This window comes from Dermochelys coriacea, chromosome 3 (genome assembly GCF_009764565.3).
Source record: "Dermochelys coriacea isolate rDerCor1 chromosome 3, rDerCor1.pri.v4, whole genome shotgun sequence".
In the NCBI taxonomy this organism is placed as follows: domain Eukaryota; kingdom Metazoa; phylum Chordata; order Testudines; family Dermochelyidae; genus Dermochelys; species Dermochelys coriacea.
Window position 1 is genome coordinate 62,956,969 of NC_050070.1, and position 24,007 is coordinate 62,980,975.

General features: G+C 41.7%; 1 protein-coding gene across 3 annotated transcripts in view; it reads left to right on the top strand.

Annotated features, from left to right (window-relative positions):
* TTK (TTK protein kinase) overlaps positions 1-21,770 on the top strand; it is a 100,166-nt gene extending 78,396 nt beyond the window's left edge. For all 3 annotated transcript variants that reach the window (XM_038397596.2, XM_043510551.1, XM_043510552.1), the window contains 6 exons: positions 437-561; positions 980-1,060; positions 4,529-4,705; positions 13,371-13,461; positions 13,744-13,847; positions 20,990-21,770. In XM_038397596.2, the coding sequence (XP_038253524.1) occupies positions 437-561; positions 980-1,060; positions 4,529-4,705; positions 13,371-13,461; positions 13,744-13,847; positions 20,990-21,076 (665 nt within the window). In that variant the 3' untranslated portion in view covers positions 21,077-21,770. The remainder of the gene's footprint in view (positions 1-436; positions 562-979; positions 1,061-4,528; positions 4,706-13,370; positions 13,462-13,743; positions 13,848-20,989) is intronic.
* Positions 21,771-24,007: the final 2,237 nt, after the last annotated feature.

Genomic DNA, 24,007 nt, shown 5'->3' on the forward strand with positions numbered 1-24,007 from the left:
AAATAAATGCTAAACAAAATGTCAGTCACTTGATTGCAGCAGAAGTACTGAATTCTGCAGCATTTTGAAAAATGCCCAATTCTGTGACCTTGAAATCATAGAGCTCATGGGGCCCTGATTGAGAGTAATGGTGCAAATCATACCTCTTGGAGATATTGTTTCAGACTATCTGCAGACTCAGGTAGTTCACATTTTCATGATTTTTACTGAAATTGTTAAGGACTGAAAACATCTAATTTCATTTTTTTAAATGAAATCTAAGATTCTACAGCACAATTCAGCAGCAAAGGGTGAATTTTGTAACCAAAGAATACATTGGTTCCTGCTCAAAAGTTTAATTGACACATTTGTGGGGAGAGCCAAAAAATCATACGTACTTGGTAGTTTAAAATTCATGTCTTAGTTGGATTAATCTTGGAATTTTCTTACCTTGCAGGCATTGTGCATAGTGATCTGAAACCAGCAAATTTTCTGATAGTTGATGGAATGCTAAAACTAATTGATTTTGGCATTGCGAACCAAATGCAGCCAGATGTGACAAGCATTGTTAAGGATTCACAGGTGAAATATTTTTAGTAGATGGAGTACCATGTTTTATAAAATGTAATTTCTGTGTCTGCTACGTTAAGTGATCTACCAACCTAAAGAAAACAAACATACATCAGAATTTTGTGCTACACAGTACTTTTTATGTTTCTGTAGCTAATAAAACTAAAGCTACTGATAATTATTTAGAGCGAATTTCTGTGCATGCATATTGTTAACTTTAAAGTATTAGACCACTGAAAGCCAGAGCATGGCAGAAATACTCATCCAGATTCTCAGTCTGGAATGTTGCTTTTCAAGGCTTTTATTAGACCACAAACCATCAAAAGAAAATTTTCAAGTTAATTAGATTCCATTAAACACTTGGTTAATATAAATATGTGTGTGTATATATATATATATGTGTGTGTGTGTGTGTGTTTTTTATTACTAGGTTGGCACAATTAATTACATGCCGCCAGAGGCAATCAAAGATATGTCTTCCTATGGAGAAAATGGGAAATCAAAATCAAAGGTAACATATTTTCTGTGTGCGTGTGCGTGCGCGCGTGTGTGTGTGTGAATATTTCAGACATTTTGAGGAAACAAAAGCTTAGAGTATAAAAACTTTCACTCTAACCAGAACTTGGAGGAAAACTATCTCATCAAGGCAACTGGGCAGAGTCGCTGGCCAGGTACATGCTTGCTTTTTCTTTGGAGGTGAAGGGGAGCAAGGCAGTCTCGAGTAGCAACAGATGTGAGGGTATGATTGAAGTGCTAAATAAAGAGATGGGGAATTGAGAAATTATGATCTCTGATCAAAAGGAAAGACAGGAAGAAGTAGATTGAAGCTAGAAGGAAAGGAAGATAGAACAGTGGGAGACTCTTGTAGAATAATCCTTTTTTAAAAGGAAGCTGGCTGTCCATGTTCTAGTTAAATACTGTACACGAGAAATTGTGCATTATTTTAAAAATGGAAATGGGACTTTATGGGAGACAAGCCAGGTATAACTTTCAGTCTGACTAGTAATTTTATGCTCTGGCCAGTAAGAATTAAGTAAACTTCTTCAAGCCCAGACAATAAGAAAATCTTGTTTTGCAAACTTTTATCTTATGCCTTTATACTACTGCCCATCACTGTAGTATCTGCTGTTGATATTACATGAAAGGGGCTCGAAGTCCCGTGTAGACTTCATGGAGTCTCTAGCACTTCTCCCTTTTGGGCATCAAAACTCTGCTTGAGGTAGGCTTTTTTGTTTTCATATTGTGAGAGTCACTCATGGTGAAAGGCTTTCTCGGAGGGAGGTTTTGCAATGTTCCCTAAAGATGGTCCTCCAGCAGTTTGTTCCCTAGCTGGATCCACTTGACCAAGAATGGTTTGTCCCCAGCTCTCACATGCTTTGTGATCTCTGTTTTAAAGGATCGTAGGTATTACAGAGGTTCATAAATCAAAATTTAGTCTTTCATGTAGCTGGGGCTTGATCCAGTAATTACTTTGAAAATTAGGACCCAAGCCTCAAACCAGCATCTGGAGCTGACTGGGAGCCCGTGGAGGGAAATTAGCATAGGTCTGGTGTGTTTAGTGTCCAGAGCCATGGAGAAGGTAGGCTACCTCATTCTGTGCCAGCTGGACCTGTGGGTCATCTTCAGATACAATGAGTTGCAGTAATCCATTTTGGAGGTGACAGATGCCATGTCATGGCCATGTCTTCATCTGCGAGGAAGGGATGAAGTTTCCTAGCAAGCTGGAAGTGAAAAGTGTTTTGGGAAACTATTACTTGGTTATTGAAGTGTAGTGAGAAGTCAGGCAGAATACCAAGTCTTTGCACAGCTGTGATGAATGGAGGCTGTATGTCTCTGATGGAAGGTCTTACCTCAGTTCAGCTTGAGCCAGCTGCTCTTTATCCTAGAGCTAATTTCTTGTAGGCATTCTGACATGTTAGTAGAGGTGGCATCAGTTGAGAATGAAATATATAGCTGAATGTCATCAGCATACTGCTGCTAGTGGAGTAAATGTTTTATACACACTTCCAAAAAATTATAATTTTGGCAAAATTGCTAAATCTCAATCTTAACCAAATCAAATTTGCCCTATGTTTGATTTGAGGCTGCTCAATTATAGCTATAGTAATATTTAGTGCACAGATTTAAATAACCCTTTCAAATAGTATTAAGTTAGGATGTTTCAGATCTACAGGAGGATTCACTGTCTCTCACTAACTACATATGACATTTTGGTATGTTGATATTATAATATGGGTATACGTTTGTGCTAAGGTTTCACCTCTGATCTTAACAATTTTGGCAGAATGGTGAAATGAAGATGTGGGATTTTTTCATCTACCGTCCTTGTTGTCATTTTAAAAATAGCTAATGTAACTTAACTCTGTAATGGTCTGTAAGATCTTTGCACAAAGAGGTTACTGAAGTGAGCGTCTTGCATGACCATCTGAGCCATATACCGAAGTACATTGCACACCACATCTGGGTTAGCATTAAACTTACTGGGTGAGATTCAATGCTGCACTTCTGAGAGATGCAGCAAAGAACTCTCAGCCCAATGGGAAAAGCAGATAAAGATGGTTTTAAGCCATCTTTGCACCTTCCCAATCCTGGGCTGCTGCAGGCAATGGAGCAGTCCCCTAGCACAAGTTAAACTGTCCTGGTGGCCTGTCTAAAGTATGACAGCCTTCCAGGGCTGCCCTACAGGCCAGAGTGCTGCATGCTGTGGTCCCTGCCCTGACATGTCCCTCTCTCACATTTGCCTCTTATACCAGGGCTTGCGTGGGGTCCTCAAAGACAGGCTTACAGGCCTGTGTTCTGCAGTGCCCGGGGCCGAGGGAATCTGCCCCTGACCAAATACTGTTCTTTAAGGATATTTTTGAGCTGCTCTGGCCCTCTTACTTTGTATAAAGGTGCTTGACAGAGGGTGAAGCTTTCACCCTATATGTTCATCAAAAGCTTCATTCATACGATCCTGCATGAAGGGTCCTGGCTTAGGAATCTAATGTATCTAATTTTTGACCAAAGCCCAATGCATGTCGGGTAAGTAATATGGCATGGTGGTTGTGTCAGTGTCCTTCTATGACAAAAAGTAAGTTCTGTAGAAAACACAGATGCCTAGTGAAATGTCTTCATTTTAAAAATAAAGACAGCCCTACTCACTGGGGTTCAACTTTTATTAAACAGCCACTAACTCACCTTTCCGTCTAAGAGATCCATGTTGGTGGTTGTCAGATCCTCTGGCTTTAGAATCAGTAATCTCTTCCCATTTATAATTTGATCATATACTGGTGATGGGGTTAGTGAGGAAAACGCTGAAGAAAAGAACTTCTGCATTGTTGTCAGGGTCATGTATCTCAATTGAGGCTAAACTGTGTCTCCTCCTCCTACTCCTCAATGACTGATTGATATGAAGGAAGTTCTGGGATCATGTACCACCAAAAACAAAACCCCAAACCAACAAAACAAAACCCTACATCATCATATCCCAGATAATTCAGTTGGTGGTTGTGCAGGAGAGGGAGTTTACTTTGCTTTTTTTTTCTTCACCATCTTTGTGAAGAGATGCCAAGAGGAAAGAACTGTTTTAAGAAACTGTCAAAAGCAATATCAAGTGCAACTTTAAAATCAAATATTTTGTTTTAATTTTACCACTAACTCTTTAGCTTTTTAAGTTGGGAAAGTCCTCATAAAAATAATTCTTTAGAATATATTTATTTAGAAGTTAATATTGTAACAAGACACTCGAAGATTTGTGTTTATGGACTAATAATGACATGTGTTGGCAGTTAATAGCACTCAGCCTTTGGCTTTTATTCATAATCATTAAGGCGGAACAACAGACTATGTAACACACCCCCTATTGTATCTTCTTGCTTAAGTGAAATTATATTATACAAAGTAAATGATGTTTGGTAACTATGAGAAAAGAGATCATTCCCTTTTAAACTAAAGTAATTCATATTATTATTATTCAGATAATTACTTTGTTTGTTTTTAGATAAGTCCCAAAAGTGATGTTTGGTCATTGGGATGCATTTTATATTGTATGACTTATGGGAGGACTCCATTTCAGCACATAACAAATCAGATCACTAAACTTCATGCTATAATTGATCCTAGTTATGAAATAGAGTTCCCTGACTTTGCAGAAAAAGATCTCCAGGATGTTTTAAAGGTAACTTTAATATTTTTAGTTTTTTAAAAAAGTTGAATTCAGATTCAAGCGATAGTTGTTCCTTTGCTAGACTGTTGTAATCTGAGTAGATGTGACTTGACTTCTGAAACATTTTCTAATTTGGTTCCCAGATGGGCATAATTCTGATTGTGCATGTAATGATGGATACGACCACCAAAATGAAGATTAGTTAATGCTCAGGCTAACTATATGGCTTCATCTAGCTTGAACATGGTTTTTCAGCTCAATTTGCAAATGTGATAAGTAATTATATAGATTAGGCAGTATGACCTGGTTGATTTGGCTGAGTCACAATACAAGTGCAACATATGCTTTTCCCAGAAAAAATGCTTTTTCCCCTATTCCCCACAAATTGGAGCCTAGCCAAATTTTTCATATCTCTAAAAAGCCAAAACTGATTCCAGTTGAGTTTCTGACAATGCTACCTAGCAGGGAATATAGATTCAGAATCCAGACACTGCTCTTGACCTGGCAAAGACAGTTAACCCTTTGATGGGTTGTTAGGGCATGTTTGTGGAGCATAAACTGAGAAACTTAATAGAAATACTAATGATTTATGTTGCATAATGTAAAACTGGATCACTACCAGTTATATTACATGATCCCTTTTTAATAATAGGTATGTTGTATTTGATCTTCAAAATTTATATTGTAGCATAACATCAGTTCTCCAAAAGTTAAGGTTGGCAGCACTTTGTTTAATGGTCAACTTTTTTAAGGGCTCTAAAAATCCACATGCTTATTTGGATTGTCTTGAACCTTGCTGTGTTTCATGAGGGTAGAGAGGAGTAGTGTTAGTGGGGATGTGGGTGAGAATACTTATAGAGAAGAAAGGAGCAGTCATCACATCTCAGAGCTATTATTTCAGACTGTATTCATCTCCATGGAGTGTTTTCATTCAGGTGAGAACATCCCATTGAAATAAATGGGCTACTTCACCCCTCTGTTTCCGATGTTGTAAATGGGTGTGGGAAGTAGTTGAAAGAGTGGGGAGGAAAGGAAGGGATCAGAGCTATTCAGTGGGGGGGATGTCACAGGGGTTTTAGTTATGCCCCTCCAAAACTCCCACATCTAACAATCAATGGTAGGTACTTATTTGGCCCATGTCACACTAGTATCTGAGTACCTCACAATCTTTAATGTATTTATCCTCACGATGCCCCTGTGAGGTAGGGAAGTACTTTTTTTTTTTTTTTTTTTTCCACACAATGCACACTTCTTCAAGTGCTTGCTCATGTCGATTTCAAGTAGTTGTCCGCACGCTGCGTGCACAGTTGTCAGTAGGTTTTTCCTCTAGCGGTACCCGTTGGGTCGGCTGTGGAGTCCCCTGAAGTCGCACCTTCATGGTGGTGCATATAGGTCCCTGCCAACCCGCCACCTGTTCAGTTCCTTCTTACCACCAGTGACAGTCGTTGGAGCTGCGTGTCTCACTTGCCTCGGCAAGCGTTTCCCCTAGTGATTGAACTTCGAGTACACTGTAAATAGTTAGTTAGTGTTAGTCTTCATAGTTAGTTAGAAGAAGGGGGCTTTCCCCCGACCCCAATTTTCTCCCCTCTTGGAGTTCGGGGCATGCCTCGATCCCAAGGGTTTAAGCCATGCAGGACTTGCCCAAGCCCATGCCAACAGATGACCTCCATGACTCCTGCCTGAAGTGTCTGAGGGAGGCGCATCAAACAGATCACTGCAAGATCTGTAAAGGGTTCCGCCCGAGAATGAAGCTAAGCGGGTGGAGAGGAAGTATTTTGTCCCCTCTAAGGGATACGAATACTTACTTACTCACCTGAGGCCAGGTTCGCTAGTCGTGGTGGTGGCGAATGAGAGAGAGAGAGGGGGCAGCAGGGCCCAACCCCAAAATCCAAGGATTCAAAGAAGCTGGACCTCTTTGGCTGGAAGGTGTACTCCACCGTGGGGGCTCCAGCTTCGGATTGCTAACCAGCAAGCAATCCTTAGTAGATATCATTTCAATTCATTGGACTCCATGATGAAATTTAAGGAATTGGTCTTGTCAGACTCTAGGTTGGAGTTTGCTGCCATAGTAGAGGATCGCAAGGCAGTGCAAGGACTCTTGCAAGGCCTTACTGAACGCGAAAGATTCGTCCACACGAACCATGTCCTCTTCTATAGCCATGAAGAGGAATTCGTGACTCCAGGTGTCAGGCCTTCCTCCAAAGGTCCAGCAAACAATTCAGGATTTGCTGTTTGACAGCATGGAGCTGTTTTTGGAGCAGACAGACTCCAAGCCCCACAGGCGGAAGGATTCGCGGGCAACATTAAAATAATTGGGTCTGCAAACCCCCACCACCCAGCAAAAGCACTGTAAGTCCCAGCCCCCTCTGCACTTCTACCCTCGCCAGCCTAGGCAAGATTTCCCCAGGAAGTGGGGCAAGAATGGCAAGCATAAGCCTCCCCATCCATAGCCCAGTCAAGGCCAGGGCTTGGCGAGGGAGCGATCAGGTTCTAACCAAGCCTTTTGAAGGGGCACCTGGAGGCAACACATCTGACCACACATTGGATCCTTCACCCTGTTTTCTGAATTTTCCCCCCATTTCTACCATGTATGGTCCCAGATAACCTCAGATCGCTGGGTCCTTCACACTGTAGAAGTAAGATATTCTCTCCAATTCTGCTCCTCCCCTCTCTCCCACCTCCTCTTCCCCGTCCCTCTTCAGGGACCCTTCTCACGAGCAACTCCTCTTGCAGAAGGTTCAGACTCTCCTCGCTGCAGGAGCAGTAGAGGAGATTCCTCAGGAGCTAAGGGGCAAGGGATTCTACTCCCGATATTTCCTAAGCCCCAAAGTCAAAGGATCTCAGACCCATCCTTGACCTGCGAGGCCTCAATAGATTTATGAAGAAGTTGATGTTCTACATGGTCTCTCTGACTGCCATCATCCCATTTCTGGATCCAGGACACTGGTACGTCACCCTCGATGTCAAGGACGTGTACTTCCACATATCGATAATTCCAGCCCACAGACATTTTCTCAGGTTCGTAGTGAACCACAACTACCAGTTTATGGTCCTCCCCTTCCATCTGTCAGCAGCCCCTTGAGTTTTTACCAAGTGCATGGCAGTCGTAGCCGCCTTCCTGAGAAGAAGGCAGTGCAGGTCTTCCATTACCTCAATGACTGGTTGGTCAGGGGCCACTCCAGGGCGCAAGTGGAGCAACACATCAACCTGATGAGATCCACCTTCAACAGGCTGGGTCTCCTTCTGAAATGTACACAAATCAACTCTTTCCCCACTCAGAGAATACAGTTGATTGGTCTTTGGTCAGGCCAGAGCCTTCCTGCCAGAGTCTCGTTTTCAGACAATGCAAGACATACAAGGCTTCAAGCAATACCCCACCACTGCAGTGAGAAATTGTTTGAAGCTCCTTGCACATATGGCAACTTGTACATATGTGGTACAGCGCGTGAGGCTGAGGCTCAGACCTCTCCAGGCCTGGGCACGATGGTCTGTTCAAGGTGGTTACACTCCCACTGCCAGTTCTTGGGTCTCTCCAGTGGTGGCTCGACCCACAGGCGGTATGCACAGGGGTCCCCTTCTCCAAACTACAGCCCTTGCTGTCCCTGGTTATAGATGTGACAGCTTTGGGGTGAGGAGCTCATCTGGGAGAATTCAGGACCCAAGCTTTTCGGTCATAAGATGAGCTCCCACTTCACATCAACATCAAGGAGCTGAGACCAGTCCACCTGGCATGCCAAACCTTCCAGGCCCACTTGCAAGGGAAATGTGCGGTGCTGGTGATGGACAACACGACCACAATGTTTTATATAAAGGAGGGAAAAGCTTGTTCCTCTCCCCTATGTCAGGAAGCCCTCAAGCTGTGGGACTTCTGCATAGTCCACTCAATTCACCTGAAAGCATCCTACCTTCTGGGTTCTCAGAACGACTTGGCAGACTATCTCAGTAGATCCTTCCACAACCATGAGTGGTCCATTCGTCCGGACATGGTGAACAGCATTTTCCAAAGGTGGGGAGTTCCCCATATTGACCTGTTGTCCGCGAAAAGCAACAGGAAGTGCCTATAGTTCTGTTCCTTCCAGAACCACAGCCCGGGCTCTCTTGCGGACACATTCCTCCTCTCTTGGACAGGCCACCTGTTGTATGCGTTCCTGCTTCCCCATTCATCCACAAGTTTCTGCTCAAGATCCACGGGGAGCAGGCCGCAGTCATACTGATAGCGGCAACCTGGCCTCGCCAGCACTGGTATACGATGCTGCTGGTGCTATCGGTGCACAACCCAATCACATTGCCTTTCCTTCTGGACCTGAATACTCAAGACCATGGCTGTCTCCAGCATCCCAGCCTAGAGTCTCTCCACCTTACAGTTGGGAAACTTCCTGGCTAAACCCAGTAGAACTAATGTACTCTGAGCCTGTTAGGGAGGTTTTCCATGGCTAAGTGGAAGAGATTCTCAATCTGGTGCTCGCAAGGTCACGGTCCTCCAACACAGGCACCGATAGTAGAAAATGAGAGATATCTGCTGCACTTAAAGAAGCAGGACCTGTCGGTCCCATCGATAACGGTTCACCTAGTCACCATTTCAGCATTCCACCCGGGTGTAGTTAGCTGTTCAGTCTTCTCCAACCCGATGGTCGGCCGGTTTCTTAAAGATCTTGACAGAATATACCTGCAGGTTAGGCAGCCGATCCCGGCTTGAGGCCTTAATATAGTTCTTTCAAGGCTAAGGGGACCCCCCTTGAGTCCCTAGTGACTTCCTCTCTACTCTACCTGTCATGTAAAGTGGCATTCCTGATCACAATAACATCAGCTAGGAGAGTGTCCAAACTTAAGGCCTTAACCTCTGATCTTCCTTACACCATTTTTTTTTTAATAAGGACAAGGTGCAGCTTAGGCCTCACCCAGCCTTTCCCCCAAAGGTCATCTCTCAATTTCATGCCAATCAGGACATTTTTCTCCCAGCCTTTTACTCTAAGCCACAAGCTAACAGTCAGGAGCAAAGACTCCACTCCTTGGATGTCCAGCGAGCATTGGCCTTTTATATTGAGCGCACATTTCGTAAGTCGAATCAATTGTTCAAAGTAGCAGACAGGATGAAGGGCCTCCTAGTGTCGTCTTAAAGAATTTATTGTGGATCATGTCCTGTATTCAGGCATGTTACGATTTGGCAAAGATACCTGCCTCTGCACTAATGGCACATTCTACAAGAGCGTAGGCCTCCTCAGCGGCATTCCTGGCCCAGGTCCCAATCCAGGAGATCTGCAGGGTGGCAATGTGGTCGTCTGTCCACACGTTCACCTCTCATTATGCCATTACCCAGCATGCCAGGGACAATGCAGCATTTGGCAGAGCAGTGCTTCAGCCAGCAATTCCATGAACTCTGACTCCGCCTCCTACAAGGCTTGGGAATCACCTATTTGGAATCGATATGAGCAAGCACACGAAGAAAAGTTACCTACGTTTCGTAACTGTTGTTCTCTGAGATGTGTTGCTCAGTCCATTCCAAGACCCACCTGCTTTCTGCTCTGTCAGAGTTTCCCGGGAAAAAGGAACTGAAGAGGTGGCGGGTCAGCAGGAACCTATATGCACCACCATGAAGGCGCGACTCCAGGGGGCTCCACAGCTGACCCAATGGGTACTGCTAGGAAAAAAGCTTGCGGCAACTGTGCACATGGCACACACATGCCTACTTGGAATGGACATGAGCAACACATCTCTAAGAACAACAGTTATGAAAGGTGGGTAACCAGTTTTTTTCCCCACACAACGCGCTGTCAACGTGTGGAACTCCTTGCCAGAGGATGTTGTCAAGGCCAAGACTATAACAGGGTTTAAAAAAGCACTAGATAAATTCATGGAGGATAGGTCCATCAACGGCTATTAGCCAGGATGTGCAGGGATGGTGTCCCTAGCCTCTGTTTGCCAGAAGCTGGGAATGGGCTAAGGGATGGATCACTTGATGATTACCTGTTCTGTTCATTCCATCTGGGGCACTTGGCTTTGGCCATTGTCGGAAGACAGGATACCGGGCTAGATGGACTTTTGGTCTGACCAAGTTTGGCCATTCTTATGTTCTCACGTACCGTTATCTGCATTTCCGCAGATGAGAAATTAAAGTACACAGACTTAGACTTGCTTACGGTCACGTAGGAAGTCTATCGCAGAGCAGGGACTGGAACCCAGGAGTCCCAGGTCCTATGCGCTGGACCATGCTTCTTCTCGTGCCCCTCCCCACGTGTCTGCCCCCCAATTTCATGCTTGTTCCTGCAGCCTCTCTCCAGCTCCTCATCCTGTGTGTCCCATGCTGACTTCTGCCTCTCTGTGGGGAAGATGGTTGGAGAGGGAGAGCCAGGCTGTGTTGGACTGGCAGAGAGAACGGAGAGGAGATAATGCAGAAGCAGTGAAGTGGAGAACATAGAATATCAGGGTTGGAAGGGACCTCAGGAGATCTAGTCCAACCCCCTGCTCAAAGCAGGACCAATCCCCAATTTTTCCCCAGATCCCTAAATGGCCCCCTCAAGGATTGAACTCACAACCCTGGGTTTAGCAGGCCAATGCTCAAACCACAGAGCTATCCCGCCCCCTCAAACATACCGCCCAACGAGGGGCTAACATGCAGTCATTCTTTGGCTGGGATAATCATTACTTACGAGCCAAAGGCAGTGAAAGGGGAGAGCTGGGCTGTGGTAAATCGGGGAGCTGAGAATTTATTTATTTTTTTTTCTGAATGAAGGAAACTAAATGCCTAGAAATTTCATTAACATAAAGTTAAGGATGTCCAGTGGTGCCTAGTGTGCTTCCAGAATATGGAGAGTGTCTGTCTAAATTTAAACATCTGAAAACCAGGAAATATAAGTAAAGTACACATTAGCCACCCAACCCAACGTTAACTTTTTCCTCTGAATGATGCCCCATTATGCCAATACCACATACTATCATTCAACCCTTACAGATGTTACAGAACACTTTGGGAACAGAGCACCTGAGCACTGTAGGACCAAGTCTAACTCTTTCTCCTTGGAAAAGCAATGCTCAAGGTTAGGTCAGGCATAGCAAATAGGAGCTAACTATAGTTAGCCTACACCCAAACTATCCCAGGCTTTCTAAATGTTACCATGCCTCCACACTTGTCCTGAGAATTCCTTCTGAGACCTTGTTTTCACTTTTATCCCTCACTCCTTGGAGGCTACTATCATATATGCCACCTGAGTGCTGGGACTCCCCATGGCAAGAACACACCATTGTGCTCCTCTGTGGACAGTCTACAAAACTCAGCATTAAAATGAGGCATACTTGAACCTTTAAAAACACACATGTGCCTCTTATCACATTGCAATAACAGCTCTGCCAAGCAGCTCCAACTAATCTCTCCACCATTCAATATAGCTACACCTAACACAGTGAAGGCAGTTGGAGCACATCCAGATAAATGCTGAAATTCAAGGCTGTGGAGCACAACACACGGTGGTATGTTAGAACTTTCTCATGTCTACCTATTATAGTACACCGCTTTATTGAACCATTCTCTGCGACTTTTGCCAATTCCAGGGGACAGAATTAAGGTTGCATTGCGGGGGTAGTGTATATAGTATTTTCTGGTTTTCAGAGATTTAAATTTAGTCACTCTCCACGTTTTGGGAGCCTACTGGGCAACCTTAACTCTGTTAGTGAAATTTCTTGGCATCTAATTTCTGCACAAATGTGACTAAATCTGCAGCTATTACATTCATGTTAATAAAAATTAATGTAACTGCATTATTAGAATTCCTGTTCATGATAGGTTTTTTAAAAACCTCCAGTTCTGAATTTAAAAGTAAAAAAGGTGTATTCCAAAGTGATCTGTCCAAACAGAACCAAGTCAAAGGCTCCATTGTTACTGTATCTCTTCTGTAAATTGTAACCTCTCAAGTAAGTTGTCTTCATTTAAAACACAACTAGAGGATAGCTGTATCCTGGTTCACTAGTGCCTAGTGATTATTAGCTGATGTAGTTTAGGATTGAGCATTGATAATATGGGGTGTGGAGGTATGTTTGTTAACCCTGTGACATGAAAAGTTACGACTCCGATCTAGATCTTGAAGAATTTATTTTTTTGTGTAGCTGGGATTTCTGACGGTTAGGAAAAATATTTCTGGTTGAACTAAATGTTTTGTTTTGACTTTGTTTATTTTTTTAACAAAATTGAAGGAAATTTTGAAACAGTCATTTCAAGTAGAATTTTTTTCTACACAAATTTGTGAAATGTTTAGTTGGTCAGAATCTGCATCCCCCCCCCCCCAAAAAAAAATTTGCTCAAAATATTTTTCGCAGTTCTATTCCTAACTAAACTGTCAGACTACTTTGGCATTTACAACAGGAGGTCCTCTTACTCCTCATGCCTACAAAGGAGTGATATTACAGGAGTATTTCAGTTTCTCTTCTGTGAAGAGGGGATTTTTAGGCATCTTGGTTTTAAGAGATGAGGATCCATACATGTGTTACAGCTTCTTTCCAGTTCTACAGATACAGCTAATTTGATACTATCCTACCAAAGCAAGTTTTATAAGTTACAGATTTGTACATGGATACCAGCATAACTGTAATGATTCAGGAAATTGAGCATGTGTATTTTAACTGCAGGAAACAAAGCTTCAACTATTCACCCCCTCAACCCACTTTTTCAATCTTTTTGTTTTTGTAGCGCTGTTTAATAAGGAACCCTAAACAAAGAATATCAATTTCTGAATTGTTGATTCATCCATATGTGCACATTCAAACCTATCCACAAACAGGTAATTTTTACATTTTATAATAGTTATATCACAATAAATTAGCGAACATTTTCTAGATTTCTCTACATTTATTTTGATTTTAAAGAGGAATGCCTTTTTTTGTGTGCATTCTCCAGTTATTGGAGTTATGCATAAGTGTTTCTGGTACACTTGTGTATGTGTTGGCAAGGGCTCCAGTATCTTAATTCTGAAATTCTTATATATTCAAAATAAAAGACTCATTGTATACATTTTGTAAATTACACTTAGAATGTGGGTTTCAACATAACTATATTTGAATAGCCGTAGGTGGCCTGAATACAAAAGGAACAACAGAAGAAATGAAGCGCATCCTTGGCCAACTTATTGGTCTGAACTCTCCTAACTCTATTTCTAGAGCTGCTAGAGTGAGTACAGTTTTTATACCAATATAATGTTCACATTTCATTAAATATAATCGGTTTAGTTAAAATAAGTGCATGCATCACAAAGCTAATAGAAGCAAATATTTCAAAATTTTATCCCCCGATATAGAGGACATGTTCAATACTGTCATGAAACTTGCAGATTAGTAAATTACCATTTCTCATGATCCTCGAATGGAGTGGGAGTTAGACTGGTGGTGGTAACAGGATTTTTTTCGTCTCCTTGCCTTGCGCAATAAACGTTTCTCCGTAGTATTCCTGTGCTGACTACATGTTTGTTTTTTTCTCTCTCTCACTCAGAGCTTATGTCTTGTTGTTCTGCCCTGACCCTAACACTGCAGCACTTTCCTGTAATCAATATGGATGAATGAGTAAATCTTCATGTGTCCATCAGGCAGCCAGTCCAGATGCAGGGTTTTATTTCTGCTGGCTTTGGTACTGAGGCATGCTTCCCCAGTTATTCCCCTCTATCTCTGGAAGCAGCTAGTACCCCTCTGCCAAGGTGTCACCTTTCTTCCAGGCCTCAGAAGAGCCCCAGATGACATTCTAGAAAAAGATAAGGAAGAGCAGCTTAAAATGTACCTCCTTTACCTCCCCTGCAGTCTTAGACAGTGGGTCCATTCTGATAATCTGCCCCACTCCATGGCCAGTCTTCAACGGGGTTGGGAGTGCCTTTGAACTGAGCAACTGCTTTATGGTTTATTAGCACTCCACCCCAGTGGGATGGCTGACTGCTCTCAATTCCCCACAGATATCCGAGAGGGTCTCTAGGAGGGCTTTGATCCAGTCTGGGGCTTACAAGAAAACAGTAGAGGTAGGGAATACAGTCTGTCTCTGGGAGGTTGGCAAGAGGAATCTCCTTCCGTCCCAATAGGGAATCACTTCAATCAGGAGCCCTGGCCTTCCCACTCTTCTGTTTTTCCACAAAGAATCTTCTCATCTTCCCACCAAAAAAATAAAATCTACCCAAGCAATCTTCTATTTCCCGGCAGGCCATCTCCTTCTTCCTTTGTCTTGAGGGAATTTTTCCAGTGCCCTATGGGCCGGGGGAGCCTAATCCTTCTCTCAACCCCACCCCAATTCAGTTAAAGAGTCAGCCTGAGAAGGTGGGCTGGAAGTGGATCCAAACTAGCCAGCTGTACTGCACCTCTCCATTCCGCAAAAACCCTGTAAAAGGTGGGTGAGGGTTACTTGTCTCTCACATATGGCAAACCTTTAAAATATCCACTGAACAGAAATATTCATGAGACCAAGCTCCCTGTTGTCCACCAAGGCAGCCCCAGAGAGCTGATATAGCCTATCCATCCTCCTATTGGGAAGATGGTAGAAATGTGATGTGCTTCTCACAAATTTTCACTCACCCTGTCCAAGAGACACCTTAGGCTCTATAAACTGAACATCTGACTTCCAGGATCCACCAGAAGACAGATTTGGCAATGGCTTTCAATTCTACATCCTTCAGCCTGCCTCTAGAGACCAGCCCTTTGTGACACAATCTTTCTATCTCCCTTCCCCCCCCCCACCCCGGTGGACAGGAAGGTATAAGAAGCTGTTCAGAATAGTTCCAACTGAGCAGCACTGTGATCACTATCACTTTTTCGTGTAATTCTGTGTAAAGACCACTGCTGGGGCACTCAGGCTGGAGTCTTTTGATCAGCAATACGTTTTGGGGCAGCACATGCGCTCTGAATGTCCTCATGGCTCTAAAAGAGGGATGCCCCAACCACCCCATAGTTCCTTCTCACAACCCATAGCTTCTAGTCAGAGGTTTCACACAAAACTTCTTTGTACATCATGTAGTCTCTTTTTATTTGTAAATTCTTGTAAATAATTAGTTGATTAGTACTTTGATTGGGTTTAGTGATAGAAATGTTTTATAGCGTTTCTGTTTCTTGGTTTGGAAACTTTCCTTTTCTTTCTTGTAAGGTTCTTTATACTGCTGCAGTCTCATTATGACTGAGCACAAGTCCCCAGGATTTAAGAATTGTACATCGTGTGGAGCAGTAATGCTATTAAATGGTCATTCAAGATGCCTAACTTGTCTGGATGAAGGGCACATTACTGACGTGCTGTTTGTAAATCTGTTTCTAGAAGATATATTGAGCAAGATAATCTCATCTTAAGATGCTTCTCTTCAGAAGTTTATGCACTGAACTCGCTGGTACCAAGAACATCAGTGCAGATTACAGCTATGCCTATGGCCCCGCTACAGTCTTAGGCGATATCCTATCATACATTACAGATCCCTTCATTGCCATCAACCTCAATACCAACATCAGCCTCGACTCATTCAGTGCCAAGAGTGTAACTTGTTACAAAAAGATGTTTCTTCTCCCAGTAGTGTCCCTGTGGGTGCTCCACTTTAGGTGTCAATGCTTCTCTGCACCAGAGATTGGAGATTTTAGGTAACAGTGCTCGTTTGGGGGGGAGTGCACAGTAGCTGGCCTTTGGCGCCTTGTGTAGTGTGCGCACGACACGACCTTTTCAGTTCCTTCTCAACGTCCTCGGCTGCAGACAGAGCCCAATGGCAATGCTGCCTCTTCAAAAATCTTTAGAAAAGAAAATAGTTTACATCCTGGTTTTAGTGTTATAGCTCTTAGATAGTTTTAATTAGATTTTACTTAACCAGTTATTTAAAAATAAAAAAAATTCCTTTTGGTTTTGGTTCCTTAGCTTAGCGGTAGAAATAAAGTTTCCTTTAACCAATTTCTATATTTTTTTTCATTTCCCTTCCTAATTTGGAAAAATTAACGGATGTAATGCCAGGCTCACCCGGTTTTAAGAGATGCGACTCTTCCCACAAGGCGATACCAGTCTCTGACAGCCGCGCATCTTGTGTCCATTGCCTGGGGGAAATTCATATCCCCCAGAAATGTGCACACTGTAGCAATTTAAAGGCGAGGAATCTGTCTTAAAATGATTTTGATGGAAAAGTCCTACTAGCCTCCTCAGGAGAAAACATCACAGTCACAGAGCAGTAAAAGTTCTAACAATGGCAATGCTCAGCCTTCCAAAGCTTCAAGGAAGTGAGCCACGACCTCCCCAAAATGGGACACTCAGAGAAAGAGGAGTTCCCCAGCGAGGTCTTTGCCCTCAGTGCCGAGCTCATGCAGAGGGAGCACCTGTGAGGCCATGGGCACCTCCAGCATGTCAACAGCTGTTGGGCTCACTTCTGGTTTACCTCTTATGTTCCCTAAAAGCCTATGCTTCAGGGTTTCAGCTGGCCACCTGCAAGTGTGTCAGAGGGATTCCCCCCCCCCCATGTATTCAGGAGTGTGTTTTTCATTTCCTTTTCCTGAAGCATCGGGGATGGCCACAGATGGAGATGGTACATTGTATGTGGAAGACCAGAGCTCTGAGGTGGCACTGAGCTCTTTCTCTCATGTTTTAGCTGGCTTGGTCTTGCTTACATGATCAGGGTCTAACTGATCTCCATACATGGGGTTGAGAATGAATATTCCACCAGGTCAGATTGGCAGTGAACTTGGGGAGTTTTCACCTTCCTTTGCAGTGTGTGGGTGCAGGTAACTTGCCAGGAATTTTGGGGGTATGTTCCACTGATAGTTTTACTATCTCTGAAATAGTAGGTAGATCCAGAGAGCCTGCAAAGGAGTCTCCTTCTCTCTAAGATCCATGTGATGTGTGAATCTTCCCTAGAATGAGTAGACCATATAGACAATGTGCGAACTCAGGGCATTTGGTCACCCCAAGAAACATCACTTCACATAAACATACTGGAGTGGAGAGCTATCCATCAAATTTGTGAAGTCTTTCTGGCAAAGATCAAAGGTGTCTCTGTTCAAGTAATGACCAACACAACTGTTCTATTTTACCTAAATAAGCAGGGATGAGCCAGATCCTCCCTACTGTATTGGGAAGCAGTATAACGTTGGAATTTCTGCATTCCTCATGATGTTACCGTACAAGCCATTCTCTTTCTAGGGAGTCACAATTTACTAGTGGAGAACTTCAGAAGGGAATTCAGATAAAAGGTGATTCACTTAAATTTTTTCAAAATGGAGTTTTCCCTGTATAGATCTCTTCCACTAGGGAAAACACGAGATGTCATTGATTTTGCTCCAGGGGAATGTCCCAAGATCCAATTCTAATCCCATGGCCCTTGGATACTATTTTATATGTATCTCCCAATTGCCATGATACCAAGAATTCGAAGGAAAATCAAGCAGAATGCAGCCACATTTAATTGTGATATTCCCCCACTTGGCCAAGGCAGTTTAGTATGCAAATCTCCAGAGGTTTAGTTCAGCCACCAAATAACCTTACCTCTGTTCTTAGATGTAATATCTGAATTAAGGACAGATCCTGTATCCAGATCCAGCAAGACTCCATCTGACAGCAAGGATGCTGAATGGCTGATTTTATCAGAGACTACACAGGATCCACTTACCTCTCCAAATGGAAGAGATTCTTAATATAGGTGTGTCAAGGTTCCTTCCCAACTCTTAACTCTAGGGTACAGATCTGGGGACCTGCATGAAAACCTCCTAAGCTTACTTTTACCAGCTTAGGTTAAAACTTCCCCAAGGTACAAACTATTTTACCTTTTGCCCTTAGACTTTATTGTTGCCACCACCAAACATCTAACAGATATATAACTGGAAAAGAGCCCGTTTGGAAACGTCTTTCCCCCCAAAATCCTCCCAAACTCTACACCCCCTTTCCTGGCGAAGGTTTGATAAAAATCCTCACCAATTTGCATAGGTGAACACAGACCCAAACCCTTGGATCTTAAGAACAATGAAAAAAAAATCAGATTCTTAAAAGAATTTTAATTGAAGAAAAAGTAAAAGGAATCATCTCTGTAAAATCAGGTTGGTAAATACCGTACAGGGTAAAGAGATTCAAAACATAGAGAATCCCTCTAGGCAAAACCTTAAGTTACAAAAAGACACAAAAACAGGAATCTACATTCCATTCAGCACTGCTTATTTTCTCAGCCATTTAAAGAAAACAGAATCTAACACATATCTAGCTAGATTACTTACTAAATTCTAAGACTCCATTCCTGTGCTGTCCCTGGTAAAAGCATCACACAGACAGAGAGAGCCTTTGTTTCTCCCCCGCTCCAGCTTTGAAAGTATCTTGTCTCCTCATTGGTCATTTTGGTCAGGAGACAGCAAGGTTATCCTAGCTTCTTAACCCTTTACAGGTGAAAGGGTTTTTCCTCTGGCCAGGAGGGATTTTAAAGGTGTTTAGTCTTCCCTTTATATTGATGACAAGGTGCCATCAACATTATTTGTCTCCATCAGTCTCGCATCTCAGTCCTAGATTGCCTTCTACATCTCAAGAACTCACACCTGTCTCTGAGCTCTTTGAGACAGCTTTTTGCCCACCATACAGTGATTTTCTACTTTTTTTTTCTCACCCAAAGTAGCAAGGTTTCTAAAATGCCTGATAAGTCTTCACTTTAGCAAACGAATACGTGCCTTCTGAGAACTTTAAATTTTGATTCTACTATGTCCTCTGGTTTTACCCTTTCAGCCCCTTGCTCCATACTTCACCTCTCTATCAAAACATCCTTCTTTGGTGGTAGTGACATCGACCAGAAGGAGGAGAGAATTACAGGCTCTAATGGCAGACCCACCATATGTGATTTTCCCTAATGACTAGATATCCTGAAACCACACCAAGTTCTAAAGCAGTTTTGAATTTCATTTGAACCAAATAATACACCTCAAAGGTGAAGAAAAATTGCATTTCTTAGATGTATATGGAGCAATTTGTTTTTATTAAGAAAGGATTGAGCACGTTAGGAAGTCTCGGACTTTTCGTGACATAAGCAGAGGGAGTTAAAGATGAGGCTGTTTCATCATAAAGAATTACTAATAGAGTCCAGTACAAGAGGAGATCCAATCAGCCAACTTCTAACAAACACCCACCTTCAAGAGTAACTGGACATTCCACAAGGACTCAACCTATTTCTGTAGCCTCTCTCTCAGAAATCTACCAATTATGGACCTATGCAACATGACACTTTTCCAGCTACATGTTGACACAACATTAGGCCATAGTAAGGGCATCCAGAGATGACACAAACTTGGCAGGATAGTTCTGTGTTCACTAGATTCCTGGTACACACCTTCAGCAAGGGCTACTGCTTGGGAGTCACCAGAAGTGGAATATATAGATGGATAATCACTGAAAGTTACTTACCTGTATAATAATTGTGGTTAAGATGTGGTGTTTGTATGTATGTTCCATGATGTGCTTTTCTATCATTACTTGGAGTCTATTAACATCAGGCTTCCATATGGCAAAGGAAATAAAAGGTAATTAGGGCAGCACTGCCCTTAATGCCATCGGTTAGAGGTTTGTGAGGATGTGTTGCCTCAACGGGTACAGCCCACCAGGTAAAAGCCTTCAACTTGAGTACACTGGGCACACGCACCAACGGTATGGGTGGAACGTATAAAAATAAAATATGGACAACATATCTCAAAGAACCAGAGTTACTGTGTAAGTAACGGTTTCATTCTATCCCACGTGCACTTCTGTAGCAGCTGTGTAATAACTTTGTTAGGTCTTTCTTGCCTGGATATGATCTCTTGTATTTGGACCTATTTGTCCATATGGATGGCAGCCATTTGACAAAAACAAATTTCTCTTACTGCCCTAATTTTATCCTGTAATGTGGCGATGTCAATGTGGACACCTACCCAAGATGTCTCAACCAAATAATTTTTCTCCAATTCCTCTATGGAACTCTACCTACTCGCATAGAGGAGGGGGAGAACTGGGTGCAAATACCTTCATCCTTCCATACTGGTATTGGTGTAATTTAGATCTGGGTGATTTTTCAGTCCCTCCTCTGCCTGAATTGCTCAAAATGTTCATATTTTTTTTCTTAGTAGTCTTGCTTTGTATGTTTTTCACCATCTGGACGCTAAACTGCATTTAATGCTAGTACTGCTTTACCCTGTCTTCCTATTAATTTCCTCATATTTATATATATATCTGAAATTTTAGTGCTTGGTTTAGATGGTACTCATTACTGTCTATTGAAACAATTTTGTACACTTTAGCATCATTTGTTACAAACAGACATTTGAATAAGTAATTCTTGGAATGACTATTTCTACTCCTTTTATCTTTTTAAATTTCAGACTTTGTACGAACAGTGCAACAGTGGTGAAAGTCTTGATGTATCTGCATTTACAAAACCTGGCAATCAAACACGGACAAAGAAATGATGTGCAGTAATGCATGATTTACTTGAAATGTGTAAAATAATTTTGATAAAAATATATATTGATCTGCTCTTTTACAAAAAGGACACTGACAGCATAAAGATCCTATATTTAAAGTAAATGTCATTATCTCTGTTGCGAATAATGCCATAGATTATTAGTACAGAATTTAAAAAATCCAATATACTCTTTACCCTCTGCTGTCTGTTTACCATTTGAATGTCACTCTGGTTAAATAGTGAATATGAGCTAGTCCATCACACTTTATGGTCCAGGTACTGGCACTAGGCTATAGTATTTGGATTGCAAATCCACATGTGTGTGTCTAAATAAAAAACTTTTTGAGGAAACTTTTAAAAAAAGATGGGGGTGATTTTTAGATTTCTATAAAACCAAAACTGTGGATTTAAAGTCCCTGACAGGGTCCTTGCAAGTACCACTTGGAAAGTATATTCTACAGTTTCGTTCTTTACCGTCAAACATAGTAAATATCAGTGACTTTCATTATGTCCAGTGGATTGTCTTAGACTTTCGGAAAACAAACACTTCTGTAATATTGTTAATGTTAAAGTGCTAAAACACAGCATTGTTTGTTGATAAATGTAAATCTAACATCCTGGCTTTGAGATTTTCAGTTGTCATTGATTGATAAATGACACACTGGAAGTATTGATAAAACTCTGAAGAACAATGTAAATAAAGTGGCTTACACTGTATAAAAATTGTTCCTTGTAAATTCAGTTTTCTATTTTTTTTTTCAAGGCGTAAAATAGTCTTAGAAAAATACTTAACTAGTTTTTGTGGTGTTAAGAAAATAGCTAACATTTAATACTAGTTTTAAAAACCTCTTCAGTTAAAGTACTGTTCTGAACTTCACAGAAGATGCTTTAAAGGTGGTAGACCTATTACAAGAAGCTGAAATATAGTGTACAAAGAGGAAGTTTATGCCAAGATTTTTTTATACTTTTATTCTGTTACACTGATTTTAATAAGTACTGTTCTAAACAGTGTGTTAGAAGCGTGTTTCAATTTTAAATACTTGTTGAATTTTAGGTATGCTTAAATAAATTAGCAAGAGAAATCAGATTAGCAAGTAGTCATTTACCTTTTGCTTTAAAGGTAAATCTTTTTGAAGGTTGTTTTGCCATCCTTAAAATTGTGCCCTTAAAAGCTAGTTGGCAAACTAGAAGTTTAACTTCTTGCACAAGCGTTTTTGTTAATACAATGTACGTGATTCATCATGTCCTCTTTTAGTGTCCTTTTCTCCAAAGGTACCACTCCCACTCTTGAGTCAGATTTCCCAGTGTATAAATAGCTGGAAGTCCTACAGTGATTACCTCCTCTACTGAGGGCTGTACTATCCCCTACTCAGTGAAAGAGAATGTTTGGAGGCACTTCCCTTGACTGCTTCTGCATCAGTAGCTAAAATTAGTTACATTTCTGAGAGAAGTCGCAGGAAAACAAGAAGTATCATTCATGTCATTACATTTCAGCTTTAATTTAATTTTTAATTACAGACTGGGTAACTATGCTGTGGGAACCAGATGAGATGCCTCACAAAGCCCAGGGTTATTCCTCCTTTTCATTTATATCTCATTTTAGTATAGGCACAGATTTGAATTTTCAGGGTAGCATTAAATCACCACGGGACATTTAATTTCAGAAAGGAGAACTATAAAAAATGACGAAGTTATTTAACCAGAAATTAAAAGGTGCAGTGCCAAAAGTGAAATTCCTGCGAGCTGCCTGGAAACTTTTTAAAGACATCGTAATAGAGGCTTAAATTAAATGTATACCCCAAATTAAAAAACACATAGTAAGAGGACCAGAAAAGTGCCACCATGGCAAACAACAAAGTAAAAGAAGCAGTAAGAGGCAAAAAGGCATCCTTTAAAAAGTGGAAGTTAAATCCTATTGAGAAAAATAGAAAGGAGCATAAGATCTGGCAAATGAAGTGTAAAAATATAATTAGGAAGGCCAAAAAGAATTTGAAGAACAGCTAGATAAAGACAAAAAGTAACATCAAAAAATTTACATCAGAGGCAGGAAGCCTACTAAACAGCCAGTGCGCCATGGGATAATCAGGATGCTAAAGGAGCACTCAAGGAGGATAAGACCATTGTGGGGAAACTAAATGAATTCTTTGCATTGGTCTTCATGGTTGAGGATGTGAGGGAAATTCTCCAACCTGAGCCTTTCTATTTAGGTGACAAATCTGAGGAACTGTCCCAGATTGAGGTGTCATTAGAGGTGGTTTGGGAACAAATGGATAAATCGTAATAAATGACCAGGACCAGATCGTATTCACCCAAGAGTTCTGAAGGTGAATACCATGAAATGTGAAATTGCAGAACTACTAACTGTGGCATGTAACCTATCATTTAAATCAGCTTCTTTACCAGATGACTGGAGAATAGCTAATGTGATGCCAATTTTTTTTAAAAGGCCCCAGGCAATTACAGGCTGGTAAGCCTAACTTCAGTACAGGGGAAATTGGTTGAAACTATAGTAAAGAACAGAATTGTCAGACGCATAGATGAACATGATTTGTTGGGGGAAGAATCAATGTGGTTTTTTTTAAAGGGAAACCATGCCTCACCAATCTACTAGAATACTTTGAGGGGGGTCAACAAGCATTTGGATAAGGGTGAGTGGATATAGTGTACTTACATTTTCAGAAAGCCTTTGACAAGGTCCTTCTCCAAAGGCTCATAAGCAAAGTAAGCTGTCTTGGGATAAGAGGGAAGGACGTTTCATGGTTAAAAGATAGGAAACAAAGGGTAGGAATAAATGGTCAGTTTACAGAATGGAGAAAGGTAAATAGTGATGTCTCCCAGGGGTCTGTACTCAGACCAGTACTGTTCAATGTATTCATAAATGGTCTGGAAATATGGTAAGCAGTGAGGTGGCAAAATTTGTAGATGATACAAAACT